Source organism: Leguminivora glycinivorella, chromosome 2, assembly GCF_023078275.1.
Source record: "Leguminivora glycinivorella isolate SPB_JAAS2020 chromosome 2, LegGlyc_1.1, whole genome shotgun sequence".
NCBI lineage: Eukaryota > Metazoa > Arthropoda > Insecta > Lepidoptera > Tortricidae > Leguminivora > Leguminivora glycinivorella.
Window position 1 is genome coordinate 1,087,454 of NC_062972.1, and position 27,313 is coordinate 1,114,766.

At 38.5% G+C, this 27,313-nt stretch overlaps 1 protein-coding gene across 2 annotated transcripts in view; it reads left to right on the forward strand.

Moving 5' to 3' along the window:
* LOC125236796 (nucleolar and coiled-body phosphoprotein 1) overlaps window positions 1-27,313 on the forward strand; it is an 88,052-nt gene that overhangs the window by 4,374 nt on the left and 56,365 nt on the right. For both annotated transcript variants that reach the window (XM_048143737.1, XM_048143743.1), the window contains exons 2-4: window positions 5,091-5,158; window positions 5,539-5,761; window positions 6,499-6,681. In XM_048143737.1, the coding sequence (XP_047999694.1) occupies window positions 5,091-5,158; window positions 5,539-5,761; window positions 6,499-6,681 (474 nt within the window). The remainder of the gene's footprint in view (window positions 1-5,090; window positions 5,159-5,538; window positions 5,762-6,498; window positions 6,682-27,313) is intronic.

The window sequence follows — 27,313 nt, forward strand, 5'->3', positions numbered from 1 at the left end:
AAAATCAGGGACAGATGAGATGCAGTATAATTTGTTTTACAGAAGGCAACGTTGAATAACTACTCGTATTGATATTGGTCATGTGCATACAAAATAAGACATTTTTTTACCAGCAGCATTGCGTTCAAAATGTTCACCACATAATTTCGTGGAAAATTACTGTACAACATATCAGTACCAACATACAAGAGAGACTCTTAAATAATTATCATTCAAATGCATCACTTCAAATAATTATACGTATATCAGCCAGATAGAGGCAATTAAGACAATAGATTTTTAATACTACGTCGGTGGCAAACAAGCATACGATCCGCCTGATGGAAAGCGGTTACCGTCACCTATGGACGCCTGCAACTCGAGGAGTGTCACGTCACGTGTAGCTAAATTTTTTCAACAATTTCTGGATAACTTCCATAAGTATAAATTGCAACTTTGTCATTCGTTTTTGAAGAACAAAAGGGTTAATGAGCTGGTGAACAGTCATTTAACATGTTGAAACTTGAAGGGTTTCCCAATGTCTCCTGCGGTTGTTATGTGATGTCTGATGATGGCACGGATGAGTGATGGAACTGATGGATGCTTCGGCGGACGTCTCCACAAATAGACAAACATAAACACAGGATGATTGACGCAAATCTTGAAGGGACTGGCATTAATAGTACCAATGTGGAGTGGAACGTAAGAGTTATAATAATAATATTGAGGAAAATTGTGACTTCATGAAACTGGTTAATGAGAGCGAAGGAATTTATAAAAAAGACAAAACTTTGCTGCATATTTTTAAATTCGTAAAGCGGTCTATGTATATGACTGATACTACTAGTATCTCGCACTACAAGGATCATCATCATCCTCCTTGCGTTATCCCGGCATTTGCACACTACAAAGATCTCACAGTAAATTAATCACTTCTTCAAAATAAAGTAATTCAATTCAATTCAATTCAAATCTTTATTGCGATCATGTTCATTTTATACAGGTGTTAGGTAGTAATATAGTTGGTACATGATACCCTGATAGGGCACAGCAAAATTTCTTACATACTAAAGTACATACATTAGTTACATTACATTACATTATATTATATTTTTATAGAAGTTTATACAATTATTAATATCTATTTTACATTATTTAAACTTTCTCATTTATATTATCATCATTTAAATATTCGTTGAGTGAATAGTAGCACTTGTCTATCAAAAGAGATTTAATAACGTTAAACATTTTTTTATCATTTTCTATATTCTTAATAGCATCTGGTAGTTTATTAAATATCTTGATGGCCATTACATAGGTGCTATTGGAATGTTTTTTAATTCTAGAGGCTGGTAGCAATAATTTGTTTTGGTGTCTTAGTAGGTGCGTTGTGGGTAATTCGCGTCGTTTTTTAAATATGTGTATATTTTGCCTCGCAAATTTACACATTTCAAATATGTAGATAGATGGCAATGTAAGTATTTTAAATAGGCGAAATAAAGGTTTGCATGTGTCGGGGTGGTTAACATTTGCTAAGATTCGGATTAGCTTCTTCTGTTGTATGAAAAGTATTTGTTTATCAGTGCTGTTTCCCCATAAGATGATCCCGTATCTTAGCCATGAGTTTGCATATGCATTGTACACTGTAAGGGCTGTCTGTAAGTTTGTGGTTTTTTTATCTCACTCAAAGCGTAGGTAAAACCAAGGACCATTTAATACTAGACTGATATAGCCCATACAAAAAAGCGTACCCCTGAAAAAAGCTTAGTTTTTGCTTTAAAACTAGATGGCGTTGTTTCGTAACCCGGGAGTGGAAAAAAAACATATTTTCACACATATTTTAACTTGTTTTTATATTATACTATGAATAACTATCAAAAAACTTTATTTTAATATCAAAATATTGGCTCAAAACACAATTTTTACAAATTATATTTTTTGGTTGGCCTCGACGTAGTTGTGATCGCTTCGCTGGCTAAGTTTGTTCGCATGTTGTCTAATTATTGCCAAATAAAATGACTAGATGACGTTGGTGGACTAGGAAAATGTCACATCCGTTTCGTTGTTCATTAATATAATATACTTAGTGATAATAAACCTATATGTTAAGCTCAAATACGTTCAACAAAACGCAATCATTGTGCCAACAGATGTGACATCTGACATCCACATCACAAATGTCATTGTATGATTTATTGAATATTCATAATATATGGTATATGGATATTAAATATTTTAGAATCGCAGCAGCAATGCGAGTAGAGATACAGAATTAATAACTGTATAAATTAATAATTGTATATGACCAATGACCTCATTCATAAAATTACCAGTTTAGGTGACAGAAGGCGAATCCAATTTGTAAACATTAAATGTGCTAAGGAAAAGAATCTTTCCGATTTTCAACGGGACACGGCTGAAGGGGCGAGCTGGTTTCGACTGCGCCCATGCATCTCAATTGTCCAGAAAGTTCATTCGAAGATCATTTTGCTTATAATAATCTGAGTAATCACAGTGAATGGTTTGACAGTATTTCAGCTAACATGTAGAGAGACTTGCTAGCTTCGTCGGTCAGGCTTCGTCTTGGACACAACGCGGATAGTTAGGCCGCCAGGTGTGGCACTTTGGATTACGTTTTTATAATAAATTAATGATAGTTTGTATTGTTTTGGTAATATATTTTCTACTCGTATACTACTCGTTTGGTACTCGTATAAACCTAAACTGAGATAATAAATGAATAAAAGGAAATAATTAGTGAAACTCTGACATAAGTAATAATTAATGAGACTAAATGCGTTTTCACATTATCCGATCCGATATCGGATGTAGGACTGATACCCCATACATTACAGGCGCTATCTTGGATTTTTTCCATTTAAATCCTTCCGACATCCGATATCGGATCGGATAATGTGAAAACGGACTAAGACAATAGATACCTTGTTAGTGTTATATATACCTATGCCTATGCCTCCCTATGCCTATGAGGCTATATCCCACCAAAAACATTCTGTAAAAAATAGCCGTCTCGATGGAGCTGCTTGTTTATCTCTAAAAAGTACATAAAGTTCCTTACTGCGATTTCTTTATTATTATAGTTAACTAGCCTTTGCCCGCGGCTTCGCTCGCGTTAAATTCGAAAATCTCTCCACAAACTTCCATCCTCCATTCTAAGGAAGTGGGGGGATATAAAAAGAGACAAAAAGTAGCCTATGTCACTTTCCATCCCTTCAACTATCTCCATTTAAAAAATCACGTCAATACGTCGCTCCGTTTTGCCGTGAAAGATGGACAAACAAACAGACACACACACTTTCCCATTTATAATATTAGTATGGATGTTGTGTGACTTGGCCGTTGAAGTGTAGCGGTGCTGGCGACAGATTGGTGCAATGGTGTCATGGAGCACCTGGTTATAAACTTCTTTATACCCTTGTGTATAAAGAAGTTTATAAGTTTCATATTCGATGGTCCGAGCTAAGGTTCGTTCGACGACCTTTTTCGATTGTGTGTCTGTTTTTACGCGTAAGTACGCGTAAAAACCGCTGCGCATAGTAGTCGACCATCCAACCCGTACTTGCTCGTAACGCCTATCACCCACTTGACGTCGCGCCAACACTTTATGGAAAAAGCGGGTTTTCGACAACTACCAATAAGATTTTAGACATTCAAAAATCTTCAATAAATAATACTCAACTGCTTCGGTCGCACTCGTTCAAATATAGGATAGGATTGGTAATGAGCGAGACGGTCAGGAGATTGATTGTCAACATGATATCTGTCATAAACACCGTTCGAAATGGCCTCATTAAAATCTAAATTTTAAATATATTGAAAGTAATATTACTAATCATTGACGTCACGCTCAAAATGAAAGAGATAGAAAATTTGACAGTATGGTACTCTTTTGCATGATTGTCATAATTCAAAATAAGAACGATGGCTTGCGTTGTAAACAGGGACTGAAACATGACACGGGCCCCTAGCGTCATCTATATACTTTTCACTGTATCACTTGTAATGCCGTTGAACTACCGCGTGCGTATTTAAAAAAAAAACGACATTTTTATTCAAATGACACTCTTAGTGACATCTAGTGACATAGATTTACGGCTGCCAACGGGGTACGGTATTTAGTATGGACTCTGCTGGTCCTTTATAATCGTCCTTGGTAAAACTAAAAATTTTTGATCTTATTAATTGTATGTGTCCCTTCCAATTTACATTTTTGTCTATTACTAGGCCAAGTAAGGTGAATTCGTCTACTACCTCTATCTGTGTATTGTTATAATGAAACTCTAAATCTAATGGAGCTTTTTGATACGGATAAAAGGTAATTAATTTTGTTTTTGTGTAGTTTAATTCCAGATTATGATCGTACATCCAACTAGTTATTTTATCGAATTCTAACGTTAGTTTCTCGTTTATTTGGGCATTGTTTTCGCATTCGATGAGTAATGAAATATCATCAGCAAATAGGATGCAGGTGTCTTCTAATATTTTCGGAAGGTCGTTGATATATAAGAGGAATAGAAGGCATCCCGCTACACTTCCTTGTGGGATCGAGGAATTTACTACTTTGATATTTGATCGGATCATTGTTATTTCTCCGTTTGTTCTGTCATAGTATTCTATTTCCGTAATTTGTATTCTATCCTTTAGATAGGATGCAAACCATTTGTGGGCAGGTCCTCGTATCCCCACTCCATATAATTTATTCAATAGTATCGTATAATTTACCTTGTCATAGGCTTTTGTCATATCCAGGAGAACGCCAACTCCATATTTTTTGTTGTTTATGGTGTTTGCGACCTCCTGCATATACCTATAGATTGCTGTTATTGTTGATCGACCTTTTCTAAAACCATTTTGGCTTTCGTTGAATATTTTATATTTTTCACAGAAGGTGAAAACGCGGTCACACATGGCTTTTTCAAAGATTTTAGAGGCCGTTGGTAGCAGAGCAATGGGTCGGTAATTGATGGGATCGGTTTTAGACTTCTTTTTGTGAATTGGTTTTATTAGGGCTGTCTTTAATTTAGTACCTAAGTATTTAGTACAGTAAACTATTTAGTACCTAACTTACATATTTTGTCTGATTGTTGCAGGATTGTGTCGAAAAAATATCCTGCGCTGTGATGAAAATGATAATACTTTTCTACATGCTCCTCCACAGGTAACTACTGAATTCGAAAACTTACATACTTTACCTAATTTGACCTTACTTTTTACCATACATCATTTATCTTAGGTTTATCTTATCTTACTTCGACCCATTGGGATTTTTTGTGCAATTACCCCCTACGTTCCTAAGATCCTTCAGCTGTTCAAGAGCTTCTCGACCATCGCCATCTCCATGTGTCTGATAATGAGGCCCATGGGTAGCTCATCTTAGGTTTCGCGGGGGCATCTTCCGCAATTATTTAAAGAAAATAGTGGTTTGAAAATACAGCATTTAGCACTGATCTTTAACTTTCGAATGTAGTGTTTATTTCAGTATCACAATATTTTTTCAATTTAAATAAACGAAACTTATAATCTTCAATATTCCCTCAGGATGACAGTTCCACCTCCCCATCCCCGAACAAACTCCACAAAGGACCCTGGGGAAAGATGCGAGACATCATCCAAACTGGGCGGGAGTCCGTCCGAAAGAAAACCAGAGGTTCCAAGAGTTCTCCAGATGTGGTTCCACTGAGAAGACGGTCTTTGAGTGATGGAGGGGATAGCGACGCACCACCAGCGTTGACGTTGACTATACCTTCATCTGAGGAGTTAGGTAAGAAACATTTCCAATCCCATTTTGTATCTCTCAAGCCTTCAGCAATGGATAGTATCCTATTTTAAGAAGTCATTAGGCAGAAGACCAGATGATCCAAGAGTTCTCCAGATGTGGTTCCATTGAGAAGACTTTTAGTGATGGAGGGGACAGTGATGCACCACCAGCGTTGACGTTGACTACTTGACTATACCTTCATCTGAAGAGTTAGGTAAGATTTACAAAACGTTTCCAATCCCATTTTGTATCTCGCGAGCTTTGAGCAATAGATAGTATTCTATTTCATGAAGAAGACCCAAGAATGCAGGAATTCTCCAGACGTGGTACCGTTGAGAAGACAGTTTGAGTGATGGAAGGGATATTGACGCACCACCGGCGTTGACGTTGACTATACCATCGTCTGAAGAATTAGGTAACGCTGCTAAAATATTTTCAACCCTATTTTAGATCTCTTGAGTCATGCCGGAACTTCTTTTAAAGCCTTCTAAAAGCTTTATGTCAATAATTTCTTAATCGAAGATGTCTTAAAAGAAAGTCCAGAGAATCCAAGACTTCTTCAGACGTAGAGTGTCGTTGTGCGAAATAGTATTTGAGTAACTCATGAGCTCAGTCCGCTCATGTTACATCCAAAGCCAATGATGCGAGTCACATCTTAAGCAAATAAGAAACGTCAAGAAGTCTAAAGACAATAGAAGCTTGTTTACTCTTTAAATTAAAATGTATTATTTTCAACACAGAATCCGAGCCATCCCACCCAGTCCTCCGCAAGCAGCGGTCCCTCGAGCTCGGTGCGAGGCCCCCTCAGCACCGGCCTCCGCGGGCCTCCAAATGGACTAAAGTGAAGAGAGCTTTCCTGACTTCGGCTTCGGCCTCCGTACCATCCAGCCCGAACAGACATTCGGCGTTCTTTACCGATGTTGGTGAGTTATGTGTGTTGCATGTACTGTTTGTAAAGCGAATTAAAATTCTGATTGTGATTTTGTTCTTGAGAATATGAATTGAATAGCCTTTTCTGCTGTAAGGCGCGAGCACCATAAGTTGATCGCGTATATAAACTTGAGATTAGGATATCAGGAATTCAGGAAGGTCTGAGTACACGCTCATATTGGGCATGCAGGGGGTGCAATTGAAGCTTATACTTGTAAGTGTCCTACTCAACGCTGCTGCATAGGGTGGACGTATGCTCGCAAGCCCCGTTGTTGTCTCACCGAACGCATCGCTCAGGTACACTTAGTCTTCCAAAGGTGAAAGAAAAGAAGATTCTTCAAAGTGATAAACGCAGCATAAATAATGTATCTGCTATACACTCCTTCGAGCTTTAAGCTTGGAAGACCAAAACTACGATGTTTCTTCCAAAACAAGCCACCAAGCTCTAAAAATACTCCAAGCCAACTTTATGTGGCAATAGAATAGCCTAATTCCCGTCAATTTTCAGCCAATTGGCCCACAAAATCCATAAAACTCACTATAAACCCGACGTAAACCCTCCGAGACCATTACTCTTTATAGGTTCGGTCGAGTCACTAAAACATCTTTACAAGCTATGTTCCAAAAATATACAGGGTGTTATAAAAAGGACATTTCAAACTTTGCATAGTGACTTTTGAGGTCATAATAAACAAATTTTACTATGGGACCAATGCTGAAATCGCGAAAAAAAAATTGGCTGTTTCATAGAAATGAGCGGCATCGTAAGAGTCGAAATGTATGAGACATTTTTTTTTTTGCGATTTCAGGATTTGTCCCATAATAAAAGTTGTTCATTATAACCTCATCAATCACTATACAAAATGGGAACGGTCCTTTTTATTTTACTCTGTACGTATATACATACGCGCCTCTAAAACATGGACAATTATTTCTTGTGAATATAGTTTTGGATCATTGGTATTTGCGTCTTCACACTAACGCGCGTTTTTCGTCGTCTAGAGCCGAAACCGCGTCGATAGGTTTGGGGAAACCCTAAGTGGGAACTGCACCACAGTATACTAAATAAAATAGGTATGGCTACTCCCGCTCCCCGCTGAAAGTGCCGCCCACCTCTCGGTTACCTCACCTGTCATATCTCACTCATACAAGCATGGTGATGGTACGCGTTCACCCAATAAACGAGCTTAGAATGTGTGCTAGGAACGATTTAGCATGTTGTATATATAATGAAACGTTTTTATTTTTAGGTTTGTATGAAAGATTAAAGATTTAATTATGCGACCGAGTATGTTAAAGGGGTATAATAAACAGCCTTTTTTTTGTTCAAAATAATAATCAAGGTTTTTTTCAAGAAAGGTACATATTACGTTTAGTCAAATGACATATGACCTGAAGGGACTACTAATATGACGAGATAACTAACTTCCAAAGAACAAATTATCTTTACTCAAATGTCATATGACCTGAAGTGACTAATATGATAAAATAATTATAAACATATATTTGTTTTACAGTTTGGGCAATTCGCTGTTTAAGCAATCCTGATTTGTTTTTTTGGAATAAATTTAAATATGTAATTCAATTGGCAAATATGGGACATAATAAAACTGCGTTGGTTATAAAGCAATGACACCAATATATTTACTTGTTGGAAACACATCAAATATTCGACAAGGGAGTAAAATCATAAACAGGGTTACTATTAAGTTACGTATAATGAAATAGTAAAACATATCTACTAATTTTTAATTACAATTTCATTAGTCAATTTCATCAATTTATTCAGGTAGTTTTCATTGATTAATTTCATAGTTAAATTCAAATAATTATTATGCAATAATCAGGCATAAACAGTGTTGTTGTCGAGTTATTACGAAACACTAAAACATATTAACTTTTTAAATACATTTTTATTAATCCATTTCATAAATTAATTCAGATAATTTTCATTGAATAATTTCGTAAATTAGTTCAGGTATTTATATTTATTAAATAATCAGATTAAGGCACTTAAAATAATTACATAAATTAATTCAGGCAATTATTATTATTATATAATCAGATCAAGGTACTTATCTCTGTTCGTGGCGCTGGTAGAACTAAAAGTGACCGCTCGCCAGCGAGCAGCCCCTTTTATAACCAACTCAGGTAAAGTGGCCGGATCGACCCGGTTTTCTTGTCAATTAGCATTATTGCTTTAAATTTAAATGTTTGAGTGAAAAGTACCTTCAAATGTTACATTTTTAAATATTATGATGACAAATCCAACACGGCCATACTGACAAGTACTTCGATCTCGAAGTACAAAAGAATTTACATAGTTACATATCTTAATCTAATTCTTATACTAGATTACTCTTTTTATTACCCTTTTTTTTACATTTATATGTCTTAATCTACTTTTATACTAGATTACTCTTTTTATTACTCTCTTTTTTTTGTTTTATAAGTAGCCACAAGCCCTGACATGTAAGCCCCATCACCTGCTGCCCGTGAAGCTAGGCAAACATCAGACTTGGGACCGACCAGCATTCTTTTGTTTTATAAGTAGCCACAAGCCCTGACATGTAAGCCCCATCACCTGCTGCCCGTGAAGCTAGGCAGACATCAGACTTGTGACCGACCAGCATTCTTTTGTTTTATAAGTAGCCACAAGCCTTGTCATGTAAGCCCCATCACCTGCTGCCCGTGAAGCTAGGCAAACATCAGACTTGTGACCGACCAGCATTCTTTTGTTTTATAAGTAGCCACAAGCCTTGCCATGTAAGCCCCATCACCTGCTGCCCGTGAAGCTAGGCAAACATCAGACTTGTGACCAACCAGCATTTTTTTGTAGCTGTGGGCCCTGGCATGAAAGCTCCGTCACCTGTTGCGACATGACGTCGAGCAATCATCAGACACACAACCGACCAACAGTACATATACATATTATAATTATAATATATAATACACATTTTATTACATACGTACATATCCAACACGGCTAATCTGGACTTAAAGCAACCGGCAAAAAAAAAAAAATTGCTACCTTTTTTTAGTTATTTATTGTAATCTTAAATTGATGTAAGTATAGCAAGTACACAGTACATATAGCCAGTATTTTTTTTTGCGGAATGCTTTAAGATAATCAGCACTTATATGGCCATTTACCATTTTGTATACCATTTTACATTTTCTTTACAGATATAGTTTCATCGATAGGTATATCTTTCATCAAGTTTTATCATAAAATGTTTCAGATATTTGTACCATAAAAAGATACAGTATCCAAGGACTTCAATTAATCAATCAACAAGTGTGAATATTATTTATATTTCCCAAACAGCTCGGCCAGTCTGACCGACATAAGATTTTATGAAGGGCATAATATTATCATGTACCTATGTACATGTAAGATGCAAATGACGTACTAACTAAAAACCCGTCTTACTCTATTCTATTCACATGACAAATATCGCATTACCAGCAATGGTTTCATGTAAATAGTACAGAATAGAATAGATTCATACACTATTTACAATACCTAATAATAATATATAATTTAGTGTAGATACCTAATATATTTATTGGGCACTAGCATTACAGTATCACATATTAACTATGTAATGAGCTATCTGAGAAGTAAAGCATAAACCTGGCGAATCATCAGGAAGAGAAGCATATAGAATCGCCAACTTATTTATAGTGTTATATTATTGAGATTGATCATCGATTATATTTTAGTTAATACATTGGAAACTGTCCTCTTCCCAAAGAATTTTCTTTATTTGAGCCTATTCACATTATATTCTCCGTACTCTACTCAGCATGGAAGATGAGTAAGTACCTACCTAGTGACCCTTTTTTTTGCAGTATCTTTTTCTGTGAGATTTTTATTATTGTTCGGCATTTGTGTTATTATTGTTTTTTTTTTTTTTTTTTTGTTAAATTTGATAGTCGCTAGGATCACTATCAGGAACTACCCGGCAAATTACTTATTAAATTCGAAAAATGTTTTTTTTTTTCTTTATCGTTTTCATACATTATAAATTTGTCAATCATGTGAGACACCCGTAGAAATAGTGAAGTCAGTCTCAAGTAAATGACGTCACATGTCACAATAAATAATAATAAGGAATTACCAAAACGGCCTTTATTACTACGCTTACTGAGTCACTAAATTCATTCCCTGAATAACTCGATAACAGTAAGAGAAAAGACAACATTTTCTTACAGAAATCAATTGTAATTTACCTAAATAACCGTCCCCTAATATTAACGGAAATCAATAAAAATACGTAGTAGATATTAATCTACCAAAACTCGAAAACCAGGCAAGCTCAGAGTAAACTCTCTTTTTTAAGCAAGCTGCGTAAGCAATTATTTGCAAAACATTCTAGATTAAATGTTTTATGAGTCTCGCACTAGGTCCATTTATTTATCTATTTATATGTTAATATGTATGTAGGTTCATTTATTGTATCTATTTATGTTTATTTTACAATAGAATCGACTTGTATTTAATCATTAAAATCTCATACTGGCTTTATAATGACGTCCACCAAACAATTGTTCTGCCCAATCGTTGACTGATAGAATCTGGCTTAAGGCGTTAAGTCCACCATTTGTACTTGTTATTGTTAATTTGTGCAATAAAAGTTTAAATAAATAAATCTTTATTCGTTTTGAGCCTAAGACATGCGATAACAGACGCGTAAACGTGGAAGTAAAATTAAAATCTCAGACACGTCCTTAATCGTTACTTCTCAACGAAAAGAGAAAAAAAAAATAATTAAACATACTCGCAATGATGATAAATATGTAATGTAAAAAAATTAGGTATAATAATAATAAAAAAAAAAAAAAAAAAAAAAAAAAAAAAAAAAAAAAAAAAGGACGCTGTCAACGTCAGACGTGTTTTCGAGATTCTCTTCTATAATTTTTTACATTTTATGTTTACATGTTGCTTTTTAATCTTATTTATGTGGAAAATATTGCCCCGGACATGACATGATGCCATCACGAAATTGGGCTTGAAGCTGCAAAAGAAATAAGTTCAACATGTACATAGAACAGAAATGATTACGAGAAGTAAAACACGAGCTCTACAAGCGTCACCACGAGTAAACGCACGCCCACCACCCTCGCCCGCCTCGTCCGTCTCCTCGCAACCGCCGTCGAGTGACGAGTTCGCCACCGCGGCCGACACCAGCGAGTCGAGCGACGAGAGCGGGCCGCCGCCGCCGCCGCCACGACCACCTGCGCGACGAGGGCGGCCACCGCTGCCGGCACGCTTGGGGCCTGCGGGACATCCTGCCCCGCCCACGGCTCCCGCTGCCGGTGGTGTAGTGCGTCGCATGACATGGACTCGAGAAATAAACGAGAATGTCATGCGCGCCTATTACGGGGCCACAGAGGGGGGAACCCGGCTATCCGCGTACCGTTCGAGAATGCTGCCTCTGTTTCAGGCACTCGAGCCATCCACCACCGTATCGGAGCAGCGGCTATCGGATCAGGTGCGCGTCATTCAGCGGTCAAAGCGGTTGGATGACGCCACACTTGATCGGCTCCGCCAGGAGGCTCTCGCTACTCGCACGGACCCCGCCTCGGGGCGGGATTTGCCCGCCATGTCGCCGGACCCGGTGCCCGAACCCGACCTGGCACCGGAGGCGCCGCGGGTTGATTCCGGTAACGACGGCGGGGACTTCGCGAGTCAGAGCGAAAGTGAGCCTGCCAATGAGCAACTGAGGAGGTCTTTGGAAGAGGCGATTACGCAGTATCGCTCCACAAGCAATCCTAGGCCACGATTACCACGTCTGCCCATGAATAGACGCAATCTAGCGCTAATAGGAGCCTTAAATGCTTTACTAGATCCATATATGCGGACTAGTAAAGATCTAGATGATACACACTCGATCATGTACTGCGGGGCCATCGCGGCGTGCCGTGTTGCTCGAGTCAAGTTTCCGGACGCTGACCGTGCAACTAGGACCGCCGAAGGTGTTCCTGCATGGCAAGTACGGATTGAACGTCGTATCAACTCGTTTAGGACTCTCATTGCAAAGCTGATCTGCTTCAGAGGGGGTAATAATCGCCCCCGAGTAATGCGCTTTGTGAACCAGGCGTTCGCGGGGACGGACATTAGGCCCCGCGACTATTTGGCCAATGTCACAGAGCGCATCGACTTCCTGAAGCAGAAAGTCTATGCATGGGCAAGCCGTATTCGCCGCTACAGAAAGCGTGTGGACCGATTCCAGCAGAATCGTCTTTTTCAAAGCGACCAAAGGAAAGTATACCGAAGGTGGGAGGAAACCGACCCTCGTGTGTCTGACGTGCGGCTGCCGGATGCTACTGCCATGTCTGATTTCTGGCGTAGCATCTGGTCGGTGCCCGTCGAACACACGGAGGGTGAGTGGATGACCGTTGTCGAACGCGAGTGCGAGAGCATCGAGCCTATGGGGGCTATCACCATCAGCCCCGACGACGTAAGTTGTGCTACCCGTACGGCCCAGAACTGGAAAAGTCCTGGACCGGACGGATTGCACAACTTCTGGCTAAAATGGTTTCGATGCTCGCACTCGCGTTTGGCAACGCAATTTCAACAAGCCCTCGATCTTGGTTCTCTCCCACCTTCCCTAACAACTGGTGTTACTTTCCTGCTCTATAAGTCCGGTAGTACCACGGAAGCAAAAAACTACAGACCCATCACGTGCTTGCCTACACTTTACAAGCTCCTTACATCCATTTTGAGAGCAAAAATTAACGCGCATATTGTCGCTAACAACATTCTGGCTCCCGCTCAAAATGGATGTAGGGTTGGGTCCCGTGGTACTAAAGAGCTCCTCCTCATAGACATGACCATCTGCCAACAAGTTCGGCGGAACAAGGGGGCCATTTCGGCCGCTTGGATTGACTATAAGAAGGCCTATGATTCGGTGCCTCATTCATGGCTGAGAAGGGTATTGGAGCTGTATAAACTTGATGCAGCTTTAATATCCTTCCTGGCTGCATGTATGAGGCGGTGGACCACAGTCCTTCGTCAACCAGGAGGCAGGGATGGCCCCCCTGGCCCGCAGGACTTCATAAGGATTGAGCGAGGAATATTCCAGGGTGACAGTTTGAGTCCATTATGGTTCTGCCTAGCTCTGAATCCCCTCAGCACGCTGCTGAAGGATTCTGGGCTAGGTTGCCGGCTTCGGAGAGAGGGTGAAGTCATCTCTCACCTTCTGTACATGGACGATCTCAAACTATTTGCACCGAACACCCAAGACCTGATGGTGCTATTGAAAACCACAGAAGTTTTCAGTACCGCCATCAGAATGGAGTTTGGTGTCGATAAGTGTGCGGTCATGCATGTACAGCGGGGGAGGTTGTAAATTCAGAAAATTTACAACTTTCTGAGACGATGTCGTTCAGATCTATCTCTGAATCAGAAACCTATAAGTACCTTGGTATGTCACAGTCGTTGGGTATTGAGGATGTTGGCATTAGACGGTCGGTGAAGGAGCGCTTTTTCAGTCGGCTGACAAAAGTCCTTAACAGTCTTTTGTCAGGAGGCAACAAAGTGCGCGCCTTTAACGCCTGGGTAATGCCTCTACTCACATACTCCTTTGGCATACTACGGTGGACCCAGACTGAGCTGGACGCCCTGGATCGGAGGGTCCGCTCACTGCTTACCACACACCGTATGTTACACCCGCGCTCGTCTGTTATGAGATTGTACATCCCACGGAAGTGCGGAGGTCGAGGCTTCCTAAACGCCAAAGATCTCCACAACCGTGAGGTGTACAATCTCAGGAATTACTTCCTTAACAACGAGTGCGGGATGCATCGTGATGTGGTGGCAGTGGACGGAAACCTCACGCCGCTCTCCTTGGCGAAAGAGAACTGGCGCAAACCTGTGGTACTAAATACTGCGGACCGCAAGGCGGTATGGGAGAACAAGCAGCTACACGGGCGGTTCTACAAGGCCCTCACGGGACCCGATGTAGATCTGCTCGCATCGGTGAACTGGTTACGATTCGGGGACCTCTTCGGAGAAACCGAGGGTTTTGCCTGTGCAATTGCGGACGAAGTTATGATGACGAACAACTACCGGAAATATATCCTGAACGACGGTACGGTCGACATTTGTCGGGCATGCCGCCGTCCCGGAGAGTCACTCAGGCATATTATTTCCGGTTGTTCTCATCTTGCTAACGGCGAGTACTTGCACAGACATAATCTCGTAGCCAGGATTATTCACCAGCAACTTGCTCTTCAATACGGCCTTGTGAACCGCGAAGTACCGTACTACAAGTACTTACCTGCGCCAGTTCTCGAAAATGGTCGTGCCACGCTCTATTGGGATCGATCTATTATCACTGACAGGACTATTGTAGCCAATAAGCCTGACATTGTGATAATAGATCGACTGCAACGCCGGGCAGTGCTCGTTGACATCACCATCCCCCATGATGAGAATCTCGTGAAAGCCGAGAAGGACAAGTCCAGTAAGTACCTAGACTTGGCTCACGAGATAACCGCCATGTGGGATGTTGAATCAACGATCATTGTTCCGATAGTCGTTTCAGCGAACGGTCTCATAGCGAAGAGTCTCGACCAACATCTTAAGAGACTCTCGCTAGGTGGCTGGATCAAGGGCCAGATGCAGAAGGCGGTGATCTTGGACACAGCGCGGATAGTTCGACGGTTCCTCTCTCTGCAGCCCTAACCACCGGCAGCTTGGGCCCTGCCCCGCTGCTGGCGGCACCCTAGGTTAGGTTTTTTATAATATGTTTATATTTTTTTATTGTTTTGTAAGTGGTTTTGTATTTTACTTTTATATTCGTATTATAAATAGCCTAGCCTAAGATTTGAAAGAAATAAAGAGGAATAATAATAAAATACTTTATTGCACTACTACAACGACAACAGCTAAACAAACAAATAAAGAACTTAAATAGTAGGTAACAACAGGCGGTCTAAAAAAAGCGGCCTAAAGTCTACCAAATTTACTAAATAATTTGGTTTAAATTTCAATGCCTCAAACTGTACCTATATGATGGGCAGGACGAGGTTAAAGTAAGCACAGCAAGTTTTGAATCTATTTTTGTTTAATGATGTAGGTAAATATGTAACTAAACTACTGTATTTAACTTTCACTTTGAAGCCATACCATTATATGAAGAAAACACTATAATATACTACTATTAAATTTATATTTTTGCGCGTAGGCAGGGTTAATTACTAATTTGTTTGTTTCTGGTACAGCATAGTTAAATAAACAACGAAAACCACCTTCTAAAGTAAATCACATATCGATTGCCAATTTTTTTGTATCGCATTTTAATGGCAATCGCCTTAACGTTCAACGCGAAGTAATTTATAGCATAATTAGTCAGAGTCAATTCCTTGAACTGAGCTTTCAGTTTTAAACCATTTTGTAGGAAGAAGTGTTTTTAGAGGACCATAAAGAAAAACAATGGTCTCATTCTGGTCAATGTTGAGAAAAACCATTATAAAATGTAAGCGAAAACAAATACTGGATAATTGAAAAGCGAGTGTAAAAAAAAATGAAAGCGATTTTTGAAATGTACATATTTGCTTGAAAACACCGATCTTGACACACTTATTAGTATCAAATTTTACTTATTATTTACTGTTACTAGCGACAAAAAAAATCGATGAACGCTGACAAGCTTAGATACCCGAAATATTTCATACGTTATAAATACTGGCTAGTACCCATTAAGTGAACACTACCTCTTTGCTGAATACACAAACAAAAAATATATTAGTGATTTATAAATTATCTCAGTTTGTAAGAATTTCTCAAATGAAATACGTTGGTCAATACATAGATTTAGACCCCATACCAATACGAAAATCGAAATATTGTTTCGCAGTTATAGGATCCCACGGGCTCAGTCGTGTCCTAATACAATCTTTACAGCAAGAACTTATTTACCGAATTATGTCATTAACAAAGTATAATTTATTCCCAAAGGAAGAAACTAAACCAGTGTTGATCTAAACCTGTATTGTTCAATTCTGACTTTTATACCCTAACTTCAGGATTTAACTTTTTTTTTTTTTAAACAACTTGATCTAAGATGAGGTAATTTCTTTATTCAAGCTGTCATAACACTGGCTCTTTTAATAACTAGCCCGATCAACTGCAGTTCCGTAATAAGTGAACAAAATACTTACAATAACTTAAATACTTCTTTAAATGTATAACATCACTTTTTTGTGTAAATAACTTTACTGTTGCTAACCAATGAAATAAAATAAAATAAATATGTACAATAAAATCAGTTTAAAACACAGTGGGTACAAAAATATTTCTTCAAACAAAAAATTTCACATGATAATGCAGAGCCCTCAGGGCCTTACCGACTTAAATGATCATAACAACGCCAGTCCATTCAGGTTTGCAGAAGGTCCCTAAATCGGTGCACCATGCCTCGGCCGTGCAGTCCCATCATCGCTGCCTGTAGGACCAAATGTAGGAAGCACAATGTTGTGGTATCGGCAGCCCGAAGAAACTGCTCTTCGAATGGTGGTATGAAAGTTGGTCAGCAGACTTCAATCCGTTCTCTCTGAAATATTTAATTCACAGCGTTAAAAGATGGCTAGGTAAAACGTATCCCACTTCTGAATTTAGCATGTTGTATATATAATGAAACGTTTTTATTTTTAGGTTTGTATGAAAGATTAAAGATTTAATTATGCGACCGAGTATGTTAAAGGGGTATAATAAACAGCCTTTTTTTTGTTCAAAATAATAATCAAGGTTTTTTTCAAGAAAGGTACATATTACGTTTAGTCAAATGACATATGACCTGAAGGGACTACTAATATGACGAGATAACTAACTTCCAAAGAACAAATTATCTTTACTCAAATGTCATATGACCTGAAGTGACTAATATGATAAAATAATTATAAACATATATTTTCTCAAACATGCAATGAAATATTGTCTTTACGTTCCTTAAAATGGGCTGGGAAGTATCGCTTTTTGGGCGCAACAACTCGAGAGGACTGTAAAGGGATTTCATATTATTTTTTAGGCCTAGGCCTGCAAAGTAACTTTTTTTTATAAAATATTGTCCTTTAGAGCATTTTTTAGGGTTCCGTAGTCAACTAGGAACCCTTATAGTTTCGCCATGTCTGTCTGTCCGTCCGTCCGTCCGTCCGTCCGTCCGTCCGTCCGTCCGTCCGCGGATAATCTCAGTAACCGTTAGCACTAGAAAGCTGAAATTTGGTACCAATATGTATATGAATCACGCCGACAAAGTGCAAAAATAAAAAATGGAAAAAAATGTTTTATTAGGGTACCCCCCCTACATGTAAAGTGGGGGCTGAAATTTTTTTTCATTCCAACCCTAACGTGTGATATATTGTTGGATAGGTATTTAAAAATTAATAAGGGTTTGCTAAGATCGTTTTTTGATAATATTAATATTCTCGGAAATAATCGCTCCTAAAGGAAAAAAAGTGCGTCCCCCCCCTCTAACTTTTGAACCATATGTTTAAAAAATATGAAAAAAATCACAAAAGTAGAACTTTATAAAGACTTTCTAGGAAAATTGTTTTGAACTTGATAGGTTCAGTAGTTTTTGAGAAAAATACGGAAAACTACGGAACCCTACACTGAGTGTGGCCCGACACGCTCTTGGCCGGTTTTTTTTTTATTTCATTGTATGTTTGAGAAAAGCACTATACATGCCTCGGCGTGAAAACGGATTCCCGGCCTCGTATCCCTATCCGGCCTCGCTCGCACGCTCGCTCGGCCGTATATACCCACTTGGCCGGAAATCCTCATTTTCCCGGCCTCTGATGTAATGTACTATTGTTTTACAGTTTGGGCAATTCGCTGTTTAAGCAATCCTGATTTGTTTTTTTGGAATAAATTTAAATATGTAATTCAATTGGCAAATATGGGACATAATAAAACTGCGTTGGTTATAAAGCAATGACACCAATATATTTACTTGTTGGAAACACATCAAATATTCGACAAGGGAGTAAAATCATAAACAGGGTTACTATTAAGTTACGTATAATGAAATAGTAAAACATATCTACTAATTTTTAATTACAATTTCATTAGTCAATTTCATCAATTTATTCAGGTAGTTTTCATTGATTAATTTCATAGTTAAATTCAAATAATTATTATGCAATAATCAGGCATAAACAGTGTTGTTGTCGAGTTATTACGAAACACTAAAACATATTAACTTTTTAAATACATTTTTATTAATCCATTTCATAAATTAATTCAGATAATTTTCATTGAATAATTTCGTAAATTAGTTCAGGTATTTATATTTATTAAATAATCAGATTAAGGCACTTAAAATAATTACATAAATTAATTCAGGCAATTATTATTATTATATAATCAGATCAAGGTACTTATCTCTGTTCGTGGCGCTGGTAGAACTAAAAGTGACCGCTCGCCAGCGAGCAGCCCCTTTTATAACCAACTCAGGTAAAGTGGCCGGATCGACCCGGTTTTCTTGTCAATTAGCATTATTGCTTTAAATTTAAATGTTTGAGTGAAAAGTACCTTCAAATGTTACATTTTTAAATATTATGATGACAAATCCAACAAACGCGCCTCTTTCATATATTTGATCGCCAGTGTCCGAGATGTGACTACATTGTAATTTACATTACACTTAGGATATAGGTATTTACTATTCATATCGAAATTGAGTAAACCAACAAAATCTGAATCTTCCATCGATCACTACAAATAGAACAGTCAAATGCGTCAATTAAAAGTTAAAGTAAAACATTTCGATTACCGCATACATGTCAAGGTTCTCAATGACGTAGGTACTCAGTTCACTATTTATCAAGCTTAAAGCTTGGTAATAAAGACGATCGATGGTCAATACTTTAAACCAACAGTGATACTTTTCTAACTGATTACAGATCGACCTTAAGTCAATACTATAAAGTTTAAAATAGAACGATGGTTTAGAAATGGGGTATCTTCGACCCATTTAGAATAGAAGCCATGAAGAAATAGAACTGCGGTTTTTCGAGATATTAAATATAGATACGGACAAAGTGCCAAAAAGATGTCATCAAGCAGTAAAAGTTGTGTATACATACTATTGGTACTTTGTCCTCATCTACAAATCCGCAAGTTTCTAATGGGTCAGCGACGCACATGTGGGTCATTTTTTTTTTCAAAGTGGTCCACCCCACTTTTTTTTGGATTTGGAAATTTTTATGTGGTTTCCACCCAGAATCGCGAGCATTTTCAATCCTAATAGGAGAAATAAAGTGTCCCAAGGTTTTTTTTTCCACTCCGTTAACATTTTGTATGGCGGTAACGGAATGAAAGGTCTAAAAATGTAGGAAATCTTGGGACATCTTTTATTCCTATCAGGATCGAAAGACTTCTCGATTCTGAGTATGAATCGTTAAAAAATACCGATGCTACAAAAAAAGTGGGGTGGACAACTTTAAAAAAATGGCCCATGTGACACCACTTGAGTTTGCAGGCGTCCACGGTGGTTACGGTGACCGCTTTCCATCAGGCGGGCCGTATACCTGTTTGCCAGCGACGTGGTATAAAAAAATCTACAGGTTGTTTGACTCATGAACCGACAAAATTTTTTGGGGATTTGTGGTGTCAATTCCTCCCACTTCGTCCTTGGAACCTTGGTGTTTAGCCACAGTTCTGGAGATACGATTTTTTCATCAATCAAACAAAAAAATTCCCGGTTCATGTCCTGTATAGTATATTTAAGACCTTGACTGTACGTCAGTAGCGTAGCGTCGATACAACTCGATTCCCAACGGGTTCCCTAAAATTCTGCAGTATCTGTAGAAGGCTTTACTTACCAGCAAAAATGTTCACGCGTCGCCACTGCTGTACGTACAGATTATTCCATATACATGGTGTTCACATTGTAGTTCGAGCTTCGGAAATGTTTTGACCGGCGATTCCGTAAACCACCAGGATGTTCATAAAGTGGCTTCCTTTCTTGCGTCCAATATTTACTAAACAACCTTTGTTATTATTGGTTGAGCGTGTTTTCGATGGGATTAGTCATGCGAAAAATAACTGATGTACATTGGGGAATAGAGGTATATCCAAATTAAATATGGCGGTAAGAAGGTAGTGTCGGTCACGGATTAATTGAGGGCTTAGCCACGAACCGATTTAGATTAAAATGCTCAAATTACGGCGAGAGAGAGCACTACTACTTTTAGGGATTCAGGTGTTAAGGCCCAAGGTGGAAATCATTTTGCTACCATGTGACACATAAGAGGTATTAAAATTTTGAAAAATCCCCCGACCGCGACATAGTGGACCGATTTGCATGAAACATGCCTAAGAACACTCCCGACTAACTCAGCTTTCAAACAAAAAAAAACTAAATCTAAATCGGTTCATCCGTTCGGGAGCTACGATGTCATAGACAGACACACACACACACACACACACACACACACACACACACACAGACAGACAGACATACAGACAGACAGACAGACAAACAAACAGACAAACAGACAGACATACAGACAGACAACACACCGTCGTTTTTGCGTCGGGGGTTAACAAACTTATAACACCCCGTCGTTTTTGCGTCGGGGGTTAAAAAGTACCATTACTCGACACGCTAATACCCAGTAGATGACACCCTTCTGTCACATTAATAGACAATGACTTAAGATTGAAAGTGCCATCAACTGGGCCACAGTCGAGCACTGGTACTCTCTCGTATAGTAGAGTTCAGTTATATCTGGGGTGTCTAAATGGCCTTCACTTGCTATTGAGCCAACCCACGGCCCCAGTGTTTAGTCCCAAAGACAACTAAGGTGAAATATATTTGGCCACTTTGTTTACTGGGTGAGAACGAGATAATCGGCAATGCGATCAAAATCTTCCGTTAAATAACACTTCTATAAAAATGTGTGCAGTTTAAGTACAAACACTCGAATAACGACGCAGTTATTGGAGAAAACAAAACTGTGCACCTCCGATAAATTCTGATATTCCGCAGGTGTGATCAGAATGGATCGGATTAGGAATGAGTATTATATTTATATATATTAGGGCAAGTTTGAAAGTAGCGCCTATAACGGAGAAGATGAGGTAGCAAGTTAGCGTGGTGGTACAAACATGTAATGAGGAGGGATGAAACTCATATAGGCAAAAGAATGTAAGAGATGAATGTTGAGGGCCATCCCTGTGGGAGGGGTAAACCTAAGCAACGATGGATGGATCGTGTGAAAGAAAATATAAGAAAGAAAGAAGATGCTGAGATGACGAAAGATAGAGAAGAATGGAAGAGGAAGACAAGTTGTGCCGACCCCACATAACGTGGGATAAGGGTAGGAAAAATAAGAAGATTCTGCAGGTGTTTTACGCTGTGACACTAAATTAAATAATAATAAAGAGGCCTTGGCCTAAGGTATCCTGACCTGAAACCGCGTTCGTACGAAACGCCCAATATCGAACCACTGACAGTTAATTCTTCGGGTTATACAGTTAAATAAACTTGTCAATAAGATAGTCATAATCCTCTTCTGGTAAATGAATTTTATCAATTTTTCAACGAGACAACGGATTTTGTGTTAATTCCAGTTTTCCAGAAGTGGGTGATAATTTATTTGACAGGTTCAGTCTAGACGAGCTTGATACTTACGTATATTTATATCTATACTTTTATTCGGCTTTTATGGAAATGGTAACACAGATTCGTACATCTTTTTCCGTTAATTGTTTAAGTTTTTGTATTTATACTTGTATATTGTACTAGCATTTGCCCGCGGCTTCGCTTGTGTTAAATTCAAAGATTGCGGAATGGTTCATACAAACTTCCATGCTCCATTTCAGGGAAGTGGGGGGTTGGAAGGAGACAAAAGTAGCCCATGTCACTCTTCATTACTTCAACTATCTCCACTTAAAAAATCACGTCAATTCGTCGTTCCGTTATGCCGTGAAAGACGGACAAACAAACAGACACACACACTTTCCCATTTATAATATTAGTGTGGATATGGATATCTCATATTTACACTTTCCAAAAGTGAATAAAAAATATATAATAGTTAGCAGCGTTTCATTACTAACAGTTTGGTCTTCAAAAATTTAACACCTGACTGAACGTTTTTAGAAATGTGTAGCTTTCTTTATTATGTTTAAAAACGTAGATTTTCATTATTCTAGTATCTTCACGATAAATCTTTAGTCCAAATATCAACTTTATAATTTGCTTTAAGCAGAATAAGTGATAATATTGTAGACGGGAACATCCAGTCTAGACGGACATAGTTTACGTATTTTATGTCTGGTAATCAAACAGGTAGAGTGGGCGGCGGTTGAATGCTCTCCAAATCCTGGACTTTCACGCCATGGCAGGTGCAGTAATAGTGCATTTTAACTCTTGATCATGACCCATAACTTGTCAACGAATAAAGGGTACCACCAATTACATACAAGAACCAGTATGCTCGGTTTAATATGAAAGTCCAGCCGGCGTAGCTGAAATGACAATCGTTGACGGTAGACGCCGATCGAAAAGCAGCCAATACGGAAGAGCAATGGAGACAGCTAGCCAGTTATACATCCATTTTCAGATGTTAAATCCTGATAGGCAGCATGTGAAATCTACCTAAAACATAAGAGAAACACTTTGCCGGCTGTCTGCGCGCGCGTCCATTAAAATTTGGCTCCGATCCAGAGAAAAAAAATAATTAGAGGAAATGTAGGTGAGGAAGTCATTCACCTCCGCCACATGATACGGTCACGGAAACGAGACTAGTTGAGGGTTGGTCATGACCCTATTTGGGAAACTTGGTGATATATTATAAAGTAGGAAAACTTAGGTACCTACTCGTACATATTATTGTACTTTTCCCCTCACTAACTCGGAAACACGTGTTTTGTCCTTTAATACCAGCGGGTAAAAACGCATTTTATCCACTAGTGGGTAAAGTAATTTGACCTTGAATAAAGTCAAATTAACTGCTTTAAAATTGATAAAAGTAGGTGAATCTAGTAATAAAGATGATTTACCACCTGTGGAACTACTGGAAGCAGTGATAAACGCATTTTTTGCGTTGTAGTTTCCTCGCTATAGTGAGGCGAAAAGTTTTGTGTTACACTCGGGTGCAAATGTATTTTACTTCTCGTGTGTTAAAAAACTCACAAGTTCAGGATTCTATTCTCGAACCACTCGCTTCGCTCGTGGTTCAACTATAGAATCCTTTCACTTACTCGTTTTTCAATTCCACACTCGGCGTTAAAATACAACTTTGCCCCCTTGTATAACAAATAACTATTAACACCTTTCCAAAAAAAAAAAACTTTTCCACTATCTGTAGAAAAAGAGTGAAAAAAGTTATATAGCGGAATCGAAATATCGGGAGCTTGAAGATAATAAAAGAGGTATAGTCAACCAATAGGAACCCTCTAGGCCACTGTAAAACTAGGTCATAGTCTCATAGTGACGTTATAAATTAGATTGTAAGAAATAGGAGTATCTTACTGCTTGTAATTTTGCTATGGTTGTAGAGTGGCCTAGGGTTGCAATTGGTTGACTGTACTCAGTCAGTACAGTCAATTTCCCAGTTGATTTGAGTCTAGAGAAGCTAAGAAGTTAATTTTCTTGTTAATAATACGTTAAAGTACAGTCACGGACTTTAATTGTTAACTTCTAGCTCATTTTACACTGGACAAGTCTTAGCTGTAACTATGAGATGTCCAGTATAAAATGAGCTTGAAGTGGATCAACAATTAAAGTCCGTGACCGTACTTCTGTAGCCTATTTGATGAATAAATGATTTGGTTCTAGTTTGATTTAATAACCGTGAATAATTCTTACAGAAGTCTTAGTTCATTTCTTTTCCATCAAATTTATACTGATTTTGCCAATTTATAGTGCGTTCGGAAGCTGACATTTTAGTAAGATTACAGCTGGACTTTACAAATTGCTAAGATGAATGGGTGGGCGTTGACTGGTTCAGCTGCGAGGGAATAGTTTAAAGCATTTCAAGATAATGAGCAGCACAATTTCACGTTACTTCACAACTGCATAATTAGCCAAAAGTGTTACACTTTAAAAATATTAATGAACTACATATAACTGTTTGACGACCGGTCTGGCTCAGTCGGTAGTGAGCCGAGCCTGCCTGCTGAGCCGCGGTCCTGGGTTCGAATCCCGGTAAGGGCATTTATTTGTGTGATGACCACAGTATGTATTTATCTATTTAAGTATGTAAATCGTCGCTTAACACCCATAGTACAAGCTTTGTTAGTAATAATCTATGGAATGTATTTCCGGCAATAAATAATTTCATGTCATTTCATTTGCTTAGTTTGGGGCTAAGTTGATCTGTGTAAGGTGTCCTCAATATTTATTTATATTTATTTATGTTTCAACTGTCATTCGTTTTGGTTTAAGTTCTTAGATTAGTTTATTAAGTCAGGGACCCATCAGCGCCTCGGCTTGCAATGGCAATATGCTGAGTGGGATCCTATTCAGCATCTAGTTTGTGTTGTATCTATCTTATATTTGTCCAATTGGATGTGAAATAATAGTACATTACGATACAAGTGCGTAAAAAAGGAAGTTCCAAACGAGTGGCGATAACTTAAAACACGACCGAAGGGAGTGTTTTAAATAGATACGAGTTACGAATTTCCTTTTCGCACGTGTATCGTACGACGTTTTTCAGTACAGATCGCCCCCCGAAGTTTCGATCTTGCATATAATGAACCACTTCTCGCACTAGTGCGTATAAAAAGCACCATCTGTACTGAAATAGTACATTACGATACAAGTGCGTAAAAAAGGAAGTTCCAAACGAGTGGCGATAAATTAAAACACGACCGAAGGGAGTGTTTTAAATCGACACGAGTTACGAATTTCCTTTTCGCACGTGTATCGTATGACGTTTTTCAGTACAGATGAGCCTCCGAAGTTTCGACCTGGCATATAATGAACCACTTCTCGAACTAGTGCGTAAAAAAGCGACCATCTGTACTGATAAGTATATTTTATTCTATGTATTTTTTGTCGCGACGTGCTGGTAACTATTTTGGTATAGAAACTATAAAAAGTACAGTAGAAATATTCACTTTTTTATTTTTCGATGGTACCACGCCATATTTTACACCAAGCAGCCCAAAAATAATCTTCATATGGTTTAGTTAACCCTCAATATTCCTTGCCCATCAGTAACATAAACAATGTGTGTTTACAATATGCGCCCGAGTTCACGCAATGCCAACCTCTTTCGGGAGATATCGTAAATAGTAACAGTGATTTTGATTTGGGATAGGTTAGATTCCTGGGTGGCTAGCCGAATGGCACAATCGCTCACGAAACGCTCACGAAACGAAGCGCTAGTAGATATCTATCTCTATCGCGCTTGCGTATTGGCGCGACAGAGCCAGCGGCGTATCGCTTTCGTTTGGCGTCGGAGAAATGCCATTTAGCAGGGGGAAATTAGCTAAAATTACGGCATAATTAATGGAAGGTTTTTTTAAATTGAAATATGTACGTTATAGACCGAAGTTATTTTTCATCAACCCTCCCCACTCCTCCCTCCTCTGCGTCACCCCTCTACCCTCCCTTAAAGTGCCGAAAATGCGGTTTTTCTCGATTTCTGACAAAACTGTTGAAGATACAGAAAAAGCGCGTAGGAACGAAGTAATCCTTAATAAATTTACTACAAATCATTCATTAACACTTTGGTTCTAGCACTTATAGTTTACGCGTGATCCGTCACGAAAGTTGGTCCTTTGCTGCAATCTTCTTTAGTGAATGTTAAGTTTTCGCCCAAAATGCATACGAAATCGTCGAAATTTGTTTGATGTAACTAAAATATTGTAACTCATGACTAAAATAAAATTAAGGGGGAAAAATCACTACCATGGGTGGAATTTCCAATATGTCTTGGAATTCCAGTAACTATTTAAGACGTAATATTTTCACGGTAGTAGTCGCTAGGAGTACCATTGATCTATATAGTGTATCTATGACTGGGGATGAGCTTTTGGTAGCTGTTGGTAGAGCCCTGGAGTATCAATCCAGTAGCCGTGAGTTCAAGTCCTACCCATGGTAGTTATTTTTCCCGCTGAAATTCATTTTCAGTTTATAATATTTTAGTAATATCAAACAGATTTCGTAAGCAATTTGGGAGAAAACTTAACATTCACTAAAGAAAATTGCAGTAAAGGACCAACTTTCGTGATGGATCACGCGAAACCTATAAGTGCTAGAACCAAAGTGTCAATGAACGATTTGTAGTAAATTTATCAAGGATTACTTTTTTCCTACACGTTTTTTCTGTATCTACAACGGTTTTGTCAGAAATCGCGAAAAACCGCATTTTCGGCTATTTAAGGGGGGGAAGAGAGGTGACGCAGAGGGGGGAGGGATGGGGAGGGTTGATGAAAAATAACTTCGGCCTGTAATGTACATATCCCAATCAAAAAAAATCTTCCATTAATTATGCCAACATTTTCATATATAACTTTCCAGAAGCAACGGACTAATTCGGCTACGGGGCCTGACAAGCCCGGAATTCAGCGTGAAAATTTTGGTATTTCTTGGAAGATCTTTTCTGCATATTTCTATGGTTGATTCTGTTTCAGATTATATTTATATATTT